The sequence below is a fragment of the Solanum verrucosum genome, unplaced genomic scaffold (assembly GCF_900185275.1).
Source record: "Solanum verrucosum unplaced genomic scaffold, falcon-dt-bn FXZP01000236.1, whole genome shotgun sequence".
Classification (NCBI taxonomy): Eukaryota; Viridiplantae; Streptophyta; class Magnoliopsida; order Solanales; family Solanaceae; genus Solanum; species Solanum verrucosum.
Genome location: NW_026020806.1, coordinates 587,341 through 601,393, shown reverse-complemented (window position 1 = coordinate 601,393; position 14,053 = coordinate 587,341). Strand labels below are relative to the sequence as shown.

At 27.7% G+C, this 14,053-nt stretch overlaps 2 protein-coding genes across 2 annotated transcripts; one reads left to right on the top strand and one right to left on the bottom strand.

Annotated features, from left to right (window-relative positions):
* Positions 1 to 572: 572 nt before the first annotated feature.
* On the top strand, positions 573 to 2,686 carry LOC125813173 (CASP-like protein 4D1). The gene is made up of 3 exons (XM_049492656.1): positions 573 to 772; positions 1,436 to 1,571; positions 2,464 to 2,686. Exons 1-3 carry the CDS (start codon positions 585 to 587, stop codon positions 2,674 to 2,676), a joined length of 537 nt encoding a protein of 178 aa, XP_049348613.1. The 5' UTR covers positions 573 to 584; the 3' UTR covers positions 2,677 to 2,686.
* A 2,673-nt stretch (positions 2,687 to 5,359) lies between these two features.
* LOC125813141 (zinc finger protein SHOOT GRAVITROPISM 5-like) lies at positions 5,360 to 9,366 on the bottom strand. The gene is made up of 3 exons (XM_049492629.1): positions 9,090 to 9,366; positions 8,100 to 8,499; positions 5,360 to 6,100 (listed from the first exon to the last, which is right to left on the bottom strand). Exons 1-3 carry the CDS (start codon positions 9,172 to 9,174, stop codon positions 5,512 to 5,514), a joined length of 1,074 nt encoding a protein of 357 aa, XP_049348586.1. The 5' UTR covers positions 9,175 to 9,366; the 3' UTR covers positions 5,360 to 5,511.
* Between the last annotated feature and the right edge of the window lie 4,687 nt (positions 9,367 to 14,053).

The window sequence follows — 14,053 nt, the reverse complement described above, 5'->3', positions numbered from 1 at the left end:
TGAAACATATATCTAATTGAATTCACTACTTCTGAAAATGCTTCGTATTTATAGATTTGAGAAGGAGACTTTTCATGAAAAGTCACTCCTTTTCTAATCTTTGATGAAAGAAGCCACAAGTTTAGGTAGAAAGAACAAGTGTCAAAGAGAGAGATGACTTCTGTTGAACTCTTCCTTACATGAAGGGAATGAATATAATGTTGTTTCTTATCTGAACAAACAAAGCTTTTTGTTTAATTAAAATTTATATATTAAATTCAAATTTTAAATAAATAAATTGTTCAAATAAATTACGAAAATAAATCTCTAAATTTAGTTTCCAAGCACAAGTTTAAGTCATTTAGTACCTTTTTAAAACTTTTATATATTATTTTATAAAAAAAATTGTTAAAAGCCAAAATTAAATAACAAAAAAAATCTTTAATTTGTACATAGGACATTTGTCTTAATTTGAATCAGTCTTCTTTCAACATATCACATAAAACGGATCAAGATTATATAAACACAACCATTAATTTTTTTTAATCATTTGCTAATGAAGAAGAGGCTTTTCATGTGAAAAGATTAAAAATAATAATAAAAAAATGGTTGAATATGATTATGATGAAAAGCCTTCTTCTTCATTTTCATCATCAGATAAAATTCCATTAATTGTAGTAATTGCTAGGGTTGTAACCTTAGCTTCTTTGTTGATTTCATCACTTGTGATGTATAATAATGAAGTTCCTTATATGAATACTCAGATTGACTACCACCTTTTTGAGACATTCAGGTAAATAATTAATCTCCCTTTCTCTATATTTGATCGATACAAAGTTGAATTAGTTAGATCAGTAATTCTGATTAATACCTCATTTAGAAGAGATCTCTAACTACATTTTGGTTCTAATCCATAAAATCATTTGCATGGTAAAAATATTTATATAGTGATGACAATTTATCAATTTCATTGAATATAATGTCCTTTTAATGATGATCATAATATTATAACAACAATTTATATTTACATTTATAGATATATGATATTTGTAGTGTATAAAAGAATTGGTGTAACATAGCTCTTTGATTAAGAATTCATCATTTTTGAAGTTCATAAAGTGGTATCCTACTATATACACTTAATTTTTTGTCGATTATTATTTTAATTATTTTCATTTCCTTTATGTTAATTTATTATGTGATATGATTAAAATTGTTTTTAGCACAAAAAATATTATTCATATTGTAATTAATAGTTACAAAAATCAAATTGTGCAATATAATCAACTTAATTGTATATTTATTTTATAAATGTTTTCTTTATATAAAATTTTAACTCCTGATTAACCTATCATCAAGCATTGATAAATTCATTAAAAATTGATAAGATGAAGATTATTTTTTTTAAAAGGAGGATCAATAATATTTTCACTTATAATTTTTATTTTTTTTTCAGATTCGTATTTGGTATAATGATAATGGGGATTTGCTACACTGTATTGCTACTTCCATTTGCAGCATATTACATGATAGCAAAGAAACAACTCATAGATCACCACATGTTTCACTTGGTTCAACTTATTGCTGACAAGGTAAACTATAGTTTTTTTTTTTTTTAAATAATATTTTTTTTATTACATTAGGTGTAGGGAAGAGAAAATGAGAAACTGAATCGTACAAATTAACTAAGCTACTAAGATCCCAAACTTAAATTTGCTACTTCACTCATTTTCCCTTTTCTCTTTTCAATTATATATACGGTTGGAGCAACTGTTCGGCTTAGGTGGGGGGGGGAATATTTTTTTCAAAAAATAAATGAGTTTCTTATGGTAAGTAAACAAAAGTTATTATCATAAAATCATTTGTACATAATCAAGACAGATATTATGTGATGTGAGGGTGAGGTGGTGGGGATGGATAGGCCCAACGAAGCCAACTAGGATTGAGGGAGTTTATTTGAACCTTTCCGGCGAAAAATACATTGTTTATACTACTAATTTTTTTTTAATCCATATATAGTAGATGTTGATTCCTTTCAAATTGTTCGTGTGTTTACTTCTTCATATTTTGAACCCGCTTAGTTAAAATTTAACTTTGCCGCTGAGGGTAGGGGTGAAGATGCAGTTCACTTAAGGGCGGTGAGGATACAATCAATGTCGAATACTATTTGTAGAATTTGTTTTCCCTACATCAACTAGGAAAGTTATTTACAAGGTACTTGTTTCTCTACAAAAAATATTTTTGATTTTTTTTTTGACTAATTGAACATGAGAACAACAACAACAATAATATACTCAGCATAATCTTATGTAGTAAAGTGTGGACAAGTTGAGTGTATACAGATCTTACTCCTATATACCTTGGAGGTAGAGATCAGATTATTTCTTATAAATCACCGACTAATAAAACATGGAGAAATTGAAAAATATTTTCTTCTATACCAAATTATCAAAAATTTCTAACTCCGCCTCTAATGACATGTAGATCATGTTTGGCCTATTGGCAACTGCAGCTGGAGCATCATTAGGTGTAACTGTGGAATTTCAAAAGAGAACATTCTTAGATGGCACCTCAGGTGCAAAGATGCATAGCTATTTTTCCCTAATGTATGTCCCTAATGCATTTTTTGTAGTTGGACTTGTTGGTTCTCTAATTTCTACAATATTATCATCTCTAAACTTCAACAAGAGTGAATGATCATCAACGGGGCGTACACCGAATTTTTCATATGCAGTGTCAATATTTATATTAGAAGAGAACTTTTGACTTTGAAGAGGAAAATAAGGCACTTAATCAATGTGTCAAGTGTCAAACATTGTCAGGCGGTGTCACGTCTTTTCTCATCTATCAATTCTGCACGTGTAAAACTTTTTGATAAAGTAATTGTCACGTGATATCGCTTCGTCCAAGACAGTAGATGCTTTGAAAAATTGGGGGTGTGTATGTTCTATTTTTGTTGTGGGGACATCTTCTTAACTTAGGTTGACTAGTGAAATTAGTGTAGTCATTTTTGGGGAGAATATATCAACTCAGATTAATTTTTGTGGCTTTTAAGTTGAAGATTTTAGCTTATGTCTCAATTTACGTGAATATGTTTGATTGGGTACAAAGTTTAAAAGGAAAGAAAAAACTTTTAAAACTTAAAGTTTAAAATAAGTCATCAAAAATTCTTTGACTATAAAATTGTTTCATTAAGAGGACAATGAATAACTTGAAATCAAATTATTACTAAATATAAATAATGACATTCCTTTTTAATTTGTTTAAAAAGAAAATAGTATTATATAAATTGAGACAAGGGATTCCTTTTTAATTTGATTAAAAAGAAAATAGTATTAAAAAGAAAATATTATTTTGATTTTTAATTGAGATCATATCCTTAAAAATCTCACATGCAATATATGCCTTAGATCCTCACGAGCTTTGTTATGGTTATGGGCCTCATTCTTTTAGTGAAGCCCATATTACGTATTGTTTGCTTTGACCCAATAGTCCTTACTGAAATGTATTTTGGTTCCGCCATTTAATCGAACCAAAAGTGAACATATCATCATGTGAATTTATGATGCGTCTTATATAATATTTCACTCTTCTTTCCCTTTTTGATGTGAGATTATTCGTGTAAGGTTTCATATGTATCGCTTATATCGAGTACTACCTCAAAATCCGCACGATTGACTTGGGTTTGCCATATCCTCAATTCGTCATTAAAATTCTACTTGACATCTTTAAAACCACACAATTATAGAGTATTTTGATACTCGCTCTGCTTAATAATAATTGTCCACTATATACTAAATATAGTTGTCCAACAATACTTGTCAAATTTAGAAAATCAATTTAATTTTCCTTTTGTGTCTATTATTTTGTCCTTCCTATTAGATACTATTTATCATCTAACACATTTCTCAAAGCATTAAATTTAATAAAGTCAAAGAATAATATAATACTCCCTCCGTCCTATTTTAAAGAAATAAGGGTAGAAGGGTAGAAGAGTAGAAGGGTAAAGTTACATCATTTCTTAATGCATGCAAGTGCAAAGCAAAAATGTGACATATAAAATAGGACGGAGGAAGTAACATTACCCTTATAATTTGTTGTTTCTTAAGGGGTGTGTGAAGTCAATAATCAACAATTATTGTTGGACAGAGAAAATATACTTTTAATTTAAAACCACATTTTTTTACTTTCTTAAACTTCGTGAAGTTAAATTTAATCAAATAAATTCCAACAAAGAGATTAATTAAATTTTTTTCACTGATAAAAGTGAGCCTATGAAAGAGACTTTTCTGCTTTTGTGTTGTGAGTGACATATCAATTGGCACTGAAAATATGACCAACTTCATCATTAACCAAACTAAACCAAATCTCACCAATTTCCGACTACTTTAGTGACTAAGAAACCGAAAAAAAACTACTTGACACCAAAGACTTTGTATTTGTCAGATACTAGTTTCTGTGTCTCAAAATACTTATCGTTTTTACTAAAAATCATCTATTTTAAAATACTTATCATTTTTAAAGTTCAAAATAATTTTTTTTTTTTTTTTATATATAAGACATTATTCTCCTTTCCATGATAGATATGGAGTTAGGTATAAACATTGTCACAAACAATCTATAATGGACATTGGTCCTACTATTCATCATGCTACAATATTGTTATGCCATTATATATATATATCATGTTTTTCTTTGTTGACCAAACAACACATAATTATATAGTAAAGAGTGAAACCATTATCTGAAAATATGGATCTCAAAGTTATCCAAATTGACTTTTCAATATCAATTATATGATCACAATCAAAGATTTTAAGAAAATATATTGAATCTTATTATTTTTATTTTACTCTTAATTACATGAATTATTCAGACCACATAACATGTTTTCAAACATGTGAAAGTACTTCAAACTTTGTTTTCCAATTTCATCAAATAAATTCTTATAAACTAAGTTCTTGTCTCTCTCTTTCGTAAAATATTGTATAATCAAACCTGACTTCATTTTCAACTTCAACTTCATCAATTTAAAATAAAAAATATTTGAAATCTCATTACTATTAAAAAAACCGACTTCCTAAAAAGAAAATTGATCTTGGGAAATTAATTTTTGATTTTTTTTAATATCGACTTGCAATTTGAAATGATTTTTTCAAATAAAATTGACTTTCTGAGATCGACTTTCAATATTTCTTAAAGTGATGTATATTGCCAAAGGCCCACTTAATGCCCCAAATGCTCATAACATAATCCAATTATGAGATCTACCACTAAAGCAAGTCCCTTATCGAAACAACAACTACACCTCATCAATGTCAACAAATATATATAATTCATAGTATTATCATCCCCTTATTGCCAAAAAACAAAAACAAAATTTGAAATAATTGTTGGAATGATTCACAATGAGTCTTATTCATAATAATAAACACATACTAAAACCCTACATTAATTGACAAAATACAATGAACACATATACCAACTAACAAAAAAAAATCCTAACCAACACATTACATAATATTTTTTGGGTCATTGCTCTCTTTCACCATCTGTTGTTGCTGAAGACATGTAACTCATAGGTGGAGAAGACTGATCAACATTATCAATTGGTGCATTTTGTTGAAACTTATTTTTGCAAGCATGACAAGTAATTTCCAAAATTGATGAACTTATTCTCTTAATAGCTTCCTCTTTCAATTTTTTTGCTCTTTCAATTTCACCTTGTGCTTGTTGTCTAATTCTCTTTGCATTCTCGAATTCCCTCTCCGCGTATTCCATCTCCCTCTTCGCGTTCCTACGTGCTTCCTCAGCATACGCCTTTTCAGCCATAACCAAATTAAGTACCTCATGATCATGACCATTTTTTGGTGATGATGATGATCCAATTGATAATTTCAAATGTGGTTCTTCAATAATATTTTCATGATGACTAGTACTTCTTAGGCCAAGTTCTAAATTTGTACTATTTGGTAAAGGCATTATGGCTAATTTTGGTAAATTTGTGTCACTTGAAAGGCTAGTACTTGAAGAACAAGCAGTCGTTGGTTGCAATGTTTGTAAATTTGGCCTAATTCTCTTTATAGTGCAAGTGTCTTGGTGCTCAATAAAACTTTCCACTCTACAAAATGCATGGTCAAATATATATTAATTAATTAGCTTGTGATCAAGAATAAATAACCAATCAATAATTTAGTGTCTTGAACTTTGCAAACAAAGTTAGCTAACTAGGTATATATCTAGGGGTAGTAATAAGACAAGAAAAAAAAAAAGAGGCTAGCTCTCCTAGGGCTACCATAGAAAAGGAAAAAGTGAAAAAAGGAAAAGCTAAAGGGATAAAATTTTGGATATAAGTTTTATATATACAAAAAATATTTACATAATTAAATCATTTATCAGATGATTACATGTAAAATCTATTCACAGACATTAATTAACTAGTCATTATATTATATTTAGCTGAACAATATAATGTTAACTCAATTATCACTAAATATTTTTACGACAATATTTATTATTACCAAATATCTCTTTTGGTGCGGTGTATAAAACAAATCTCTGTATTATCAACTTATATATAAAACTTAAATTCAGACTAATTAATATTAAAGAGTAATGCTAAATGGCCAGAAAATTTGGCTAGAAATTTTAAAAATCTATAATATTTTTTATTTTAATATATACTGATCTTTTTTTCATTTTTTTAATTAAAAGATATTAAAATTAAAATGATAAAAATATTCAAAAAGATAAAATAACATAAATAATCATACTCTGAAAGTCAATTAATATGCAGCACAAACAAAGATGCACATAATTCTATTGGCTAGCTAGTTTATATATCACTTCCATTGGCTAGGTGCTAGTTAGAGTATAGTCATAATTCTATTGGAAACTGTATCAAAGACTGAGGAATGTGTGTTTGTTTGTTTACTACTCTCCTCTTCACATATTCCGGACATAACAATTATATTCTACGCAAAAAATTAATTCTATTTCTTTTTATAGTGAAAGATCGTGTAATTCCACGAATGAAATTTGAGGAGGATAATATATATATACAGACCTTATTTCTAGCTTAGAAGATAGAAAAATCATTTCGATAAACCCTCGACTATATAAAAAAAAACTTAAATAGAGTACTTTGAAAAAGAAATGAGTAAAGAAAAGGTTAAAGATTTCCATGAAAGTCACAATGTTCATTACAGTAGTTAGGAAACTGCTAAAGGAATCTTGAAACTCTGGAATATTCCACCTTTATTTATTAAAGTCCAAAAGAAAATGATGAGAAAGAATTTAACTATACATAATACTGTTACTGAAAAGAATTTCTGAAACCAATTTGTTGTAGCTAATAAAATATTTTATTTTTAAAATTATAAATTTAATATTGTAAGGCAATTTATACATGGATATTATTTGGATAACCTAACAGTACCCCCCACCCCCCCCCCCCCCTCCCCAAAAAAAAATCTTATATGACACTGTACATAACTTAACTTGAAAAAAAAAAAGAAGTTGAAGGATCTACTCTAGTTTTATGAAACCCACAAAATAGTTACTCCTACCATCCCATTTTAACTGTCATTTAAGTTCTTTTCACGCCCATAATATATACCTTCTAGCTAGCATATATATTAAACTCGACAAGAAATAGTTTAAGGATTTGCTCTTGCTTTATATACTTTTTATTTTTACTATCAGGTTACAAGTAATTCTTTTAAATATAAGACAGATCATCTGCTACAACAGTACTAGTTAAAGTTGGTGCAAACTTTATGAGACGTAAAATTTAATCACACTAACTATTTAATTTTTCACTCAATTTCTTCTTTCCTTTTTATAGGAGGATCAATTGTGTCCCTATTTACCTCCTAACATAACTAAAATCTTCAATCTACCGATTGTTAGTAGAGATGATCAACCACTTGATCGCTAGCCTCACTTGTCCTCTTAAAATTTCTTATACGTTGACGTTATATATAACTTAAAGTTATGTATATTACTAATATAACTTTTTTTTCTTTCGATACTATCAGGTCACATAAAGGATATATATATCTATTGCCAACAATAAGACTTATACATAATTTAAACTTGATAAGAAATAATAAAGTTACCTTGAAAAAACGCGACCACAATCGCAAGAATGTCCTCTAGTACCACAAGTCTTGAGATGTGCTTTGTAATCAGATTGAACAGCATAACCTTTGCCACATTTATCACAAATCCATTGCTTATTATCACTATGTTTCCTTCTAAAATGTTTCTTTATCCCAACAAGATCACCAAGGGCATGACAAGGATCATGGTGTAAACAACTTGGCTCAGGACAAACAAATACTCTTTTTTTAACTTGTGGATTTTCTCTTTTCACTAATTTCCATGGCACTTTGTGTCTTCTCCTATGCATTTGCAAGTTTTGATCCCTTTGAAAACCTTGGTTACAAATCTCACATATATATCTATCTGATTCCAATAGTGTTTTTGGGGAAAGTGAAACCACTTCTGCATCCGGATCTAACATAATCAAAGGGATTCAACAGTTTATATATAATAATAAAAAAAATCAATAGTTTATAAATAACAAAGAAGATGTTATTATAACAAAGAAGCATATCTTTAACCCCTTTTCCATTTCACTAGATTTTTACCTTATATTAAGGTCCTTAAAATATTATAAATGTAACAAGAAAACTCAAAGACTTGTTATTGGTTAGTGACTGAGCTAGAAATTTATATACAGTAATAATTTTGTTATATAAAAAAATACTAATAGAAGGTCACTCCTATATGCAATTCTAGAACCCCTATTTCTTTGTATCAAGGGATTCAACAGTTTATAAATATATAAAAATCATAATAAAAAAAAAGAGAGGATAAACACTAATTATAACTATGGTGACAGAGTCAAGAATTTATAGAAAAAGAGATTTAAAATAGTAATAGATAAAACGTCACACCTAGAATTTAAACTCTTAACCTAAAGCAATTCTTGAAACCCCTTTATAACACAGGATTCAACGTTTTTAACCTATTTACACAAACAGTATAATTTTTCGAGAAAAGAAAATTTGATTCCAAATTCAAGACTAGTTAATAATTATTACCTGGTGTACCAGCTGGTCTTCTTTTCCTTCTATTAGAATCCCCAGAATTAATAAGAGCTTCTGAAGAGGAAGAATTATCCAACATGGAGAAGAAATTTTAATTTGTATGTAGCTATAAAATTCTTTTGTAGATCAAAGTGAAAAATAAAAATAAAAAGAAAGATGAATTTTTAAGACAATATTACCCTACTTGTAACTAGTGGGGGTGGGGACTTTTTAGGAAGGTGGGAAGGCACTTTCTTTTTGAGAAAATCAGTTATCTTTTTAAGCTTTTTGAAGTTTTTTTGTTTTTTGTTTTATGAACTTTCTTGTAAGGTTTTCATTGATTATATACCTTGAGCAAGTAAGAGTTAGTCTTGCTCATAGCTCCGGCATATAGACTAAAGGGTGGTCAGTGATTACTAGTCGATTAGTTTAACATGTTTTGTAAGGAAATAATATTATGTATATAGATAAAATATTGTGTGATTTATGAAAAATATTACTTTATCTATTTTAGTTTTATATGATATTTTTAAATTTTTAGTTAGCCTGAAAAAAACAATAATCTTTAATGAAATGACTAATATTATTGTAGTTGTAATGAATTTTCATATAATCATATCATTTATACGAATATTTGCGGGAAAGTAAATTTCCTTTTAATATGAATTTGTAATCTTGAAACTAAGACAATTTATTTAATATAATAAGTAAAGTTAATAGAATCGATGATATAAAATTCCTTACATTAATAATATAAGTGGATTTAGAATTTTAAATTTATGGATATTATTTTTTTAAATAAAAAAAATATTTCTAGAAATTCTTTAATCTTGAGTGAAGCCAATAATTACTTTGAGCCCACACATGTAAAGAGAGAGAAGCAATAAGACGAGAGAAACAAAAGAACATCTTTCACACAAGAAAACAAATTAAAGAGTCATTATTTCATGACACACAATGTAATTTGCATGAACAAATGTGTTGTTATTTTTATTTTATTTTTGCTTTCGAACTTTTACGAAGTGGACATTTGATTATGTTTTATTATGAATTTTTTTAAAAAAAAAATATTTTTAAAGTGAAAAATATTATGAGAAAATTAGAATGGTATTTGATCTTAAATATAAATTGAAATTGTTTTTGATTTTTTATGAGTAACTTAGAATGAAAAAGTAAACACATAATATTATTGTTATTTTTTAAATTCTTAAAAAAAATTAGAATTTCAGAATTTTATGATCAAACATAATGAGTGATTATTTCATGACACACGATGTGTAATTTGCATGAACGAACTTTTATAAAGAGTAACTTAGGATATGAAGTTACACGTGACCTTTATTTTCCTTTTCAACTTTTTTTTATAAAAACAAAAAGTGAAAAGTTGAAAGTGGTTTTTTTATAAAAAAAATAAAATAAAATTTCCATTGACCAAAGTAAACATGATTAAAAGTTTTTGTAACAGCTTTTATGAAAGATGGTGGAAAATGCACGATTAAGCAGCTTTGTTAACAAAGTTTTGTCTATTATACATATATATTGCATCTTTTAAAAAAGGAATAATTTGCTCCTTTTTGGAGTTTCAATTTCAGAAAAAAATGAACAAAAAAGTTAACATTCGATAAAGTCATATATATCTATAACAATGATAGTTGTATGAGTATTTATTAATTGCTATAGTAAAAAATAATTATACAAAATATGTAATATAACAGATCATACGTTAAAATAGTCGCGCTTTTGAAACACTTTGGTAATATTCTCAAATATAGAAATGCATTTGTTGTAAATTTCAGAATTTTATGGTTTGTATTTGAATTCTATTTACATGCAAAAAAATGAAACACGAAACAAACAAAAAAACAAAGAAATAACAATAATACATTGAGAGAAATAATGGAGACAAAAATCATTAGGGGTAATGAAAAATATAACAAAATAACAAAAATAAAGCTATATATATTTTTTCCTGTTATAGATTCCTTTGGCCTGCTAGCCTGACAAACTTTAATTTACATTACTTTCAAATTAAGAAACTAATCTATGGAAAAAAGTCTTTTCTATCCTCATAAGATACGATCTAATTCATCTCTTTTAAGTCGTATATATAGGATGCACTAAAATAACAACATTACATTCTTGCATAACATGTCGAACGTAGAGTCGATTATAAGTTGGTTGTATCTTAATGAGCATATGCAAAAGGCTTAATACGTGTCAATTTCTTAAATTTGTCACTAAATTTCATCAAGATACTTAGGGGTCGTTTGATACAAAGATTAATAACACAGAGATTAGTAATGCAGAGATTAATAGTGCAGGGATTAGTAATGCATGATTTATTTTTATCAAGTGTTTGGTTCATTGTTTCCTACTTCATCTTGTGTTTAGATTAAAACTCTATAAAAAGCTTCTTTCCAATTATACCCTTGTATTATTATATAATTGGGTCAAGGTAGATAATTGCCGGACAATGTTATTTTTTTAATGACCTTCTAACTAGCTAGGTGAAGAACAATTTTGTTGTCATGATTGCTATTTTTTCACTTGAATTATTTGAGGATAAATAATTGTCATTTTAATAAATTTAGCACTCACAAAATGACATTTTTCAATTTTAAAAAGATAAATCATCTACTTTTAAAACTGATAAGACGGTAAACAATACTTAGTAAAATTGAGTAAACCATCTACATTTACACATAAAAATTGCAAGTTATAGTTTTAATATATATGCAATTTTATAAATTGTTCAAAATACAAGTAATTAGAAAACCACACACACATATATATTATACATTCAATTAAGAAACATCATGTGGTGATATATTTACCTTTTTAATTAGTAAATGTTAAATTCACATTTCAAAAATTGTATTGAATTTATTTAGTAACAAACAACTCTCTCTAATAATTTATATGCTAATTTATTTAAATTAATTTACTAATACAAATATAAAACATAAAATCAAGAAAATAAACAAAATGATTTAAATGATTTGAGGGATATTTTTGTCTTTACATAGACTTATCCCATGATATTAAATCATATGTATTACTAATACCTCCAAATAGAAGGTATTAGTAATACATCATCTAATACCATGTAGGGTGTATAACTAATCCATGGATTAGTTATACATAGGCCCAAATTCTTATCAAACATAGTACTATATAATACCATACATAATACATGGACTATTTCTCCTAATACTTTCTACCAAACGATCCCTTAGAGTACTCAATGAAAAAAAGGTGATCTTTTAGCCATAAATGTAAAGAAAAATCTAATAAAAGTAAGTATTGAATAATAGAAAACTTGAGTATGACTTTTAACTATGGGTATGGTATGTTTGTCTCTGTAGCAACAGAGGCATATTGTATGGTACAATCACAATTTTGGATCACAAACTTTAATGAGACAATCCAAGTCCTTTCCTTGTCAATTTTCCATCTTCTTAATTGTATTTTGTACCTTCATATCTTGTCAATCTTTTCCCTCTTTTTATTCAAAAAATGGAGGTTTCTCAAGTGTTTTCTCCCTCCTACTAAGAGACAAATGGCCGGGCCCGGGTGGGAAGGGGGGAAGTCGACCTAACTTGTTCAGGATTCAGACGTAGATATTACTGATGTACAAGACAAAAGCATCAAAACTATATTCGTTTCATTTCAGTTTATGTAATGTAATTCGACTTGACATAGAGCTTAGAGGAGGGGGGGTGGGGAGCCGACCAACTAATTGTTTGGGATTAAGACATAGTTATTATTGTCGTACGAGACAAAACATCAGAAGTATATTCGCTCTATTCCATTTTATTTGATGTAATTCGTCTTGACATGGAGCTTAATAAAGTTTTTTTTTCTGAAAAAATGTATAATTTATGATTTAGTTTTTAAACATGTTATTACAACCCATTTATTGTGGTTATAAGGCTTTTAAAATTACAAAGTTATAGAAGCATACTATTAATTAACAAATATTTGGTGATATATGAAGAGTCACACATATTATTTTTATTTAATTTTCTATATAATTTATATTTTATACTGATAGATTATCTTGTTTCATGATGAAAAGAAATGTTGTAAGGGTACATCATAGGGACAAAAGGGTGGTTACTAATTTTGAACCATACAATAATACAATATACACAGTTTTGTAATTCTACAACTCAATATTATCTCTTTTTTATAAGAAAATAAAAGTTGATATAAAATCTTACATCAAAAGGAGAAAAAGACAACAATAAACAAACAAATAATAATCTTCAAGCCTTATATTCTTACTAAAAATTTATCCTACATGTATAAATAATCTCTTTATAACCTAGTTAACAAAACGATTATGATATGAATCTTATAAACTAAAAATTCTGACTCTATCTCAGCTAGAATGAAAAATGTTGTGAGGGTACAATATAGGGACAAAAGGGTGGTAACTAGCTTTAGACCATCTAATATACACATGACACATAGTTATGTAATTCTATAACTCTATATATATTATCTCTTTTTCCTAGAAAATAAAAGTTAGAATAAAATCTTAGATGAAAAAGGAGAAAAAGACAACTATAAAAAGACAAATAATAATCTTCAAACATGAAACATCCCATGCTATTGTGGAAGAGTTTCTTGCAGAATATATTTGTTGAGAAAGACTTATGGCATAATGTCTCTATTTTGTTTGTGTCTCTTGGATGCTAACAAGACAAGATACCACAGGTTTCAGTGCAATAAAAGATGCCATTACTATGCCATAAAATTATTGAGTTGTATATGTAAGATATATTTAATTGATTATATCATCACTATTACAGAATCGCTAATTTTCGATGAAAATTTACAAAATATTCCCTCGGAAATTGAGTCATCGGTAACATTTCCGATGACTTTTCTATCGAAAATCCCCTTATCGATGAGTCAAATTTTGACAGAACGTCTTTTGAAAATTAGCGATTTTCTGATAGTGAATACATGAT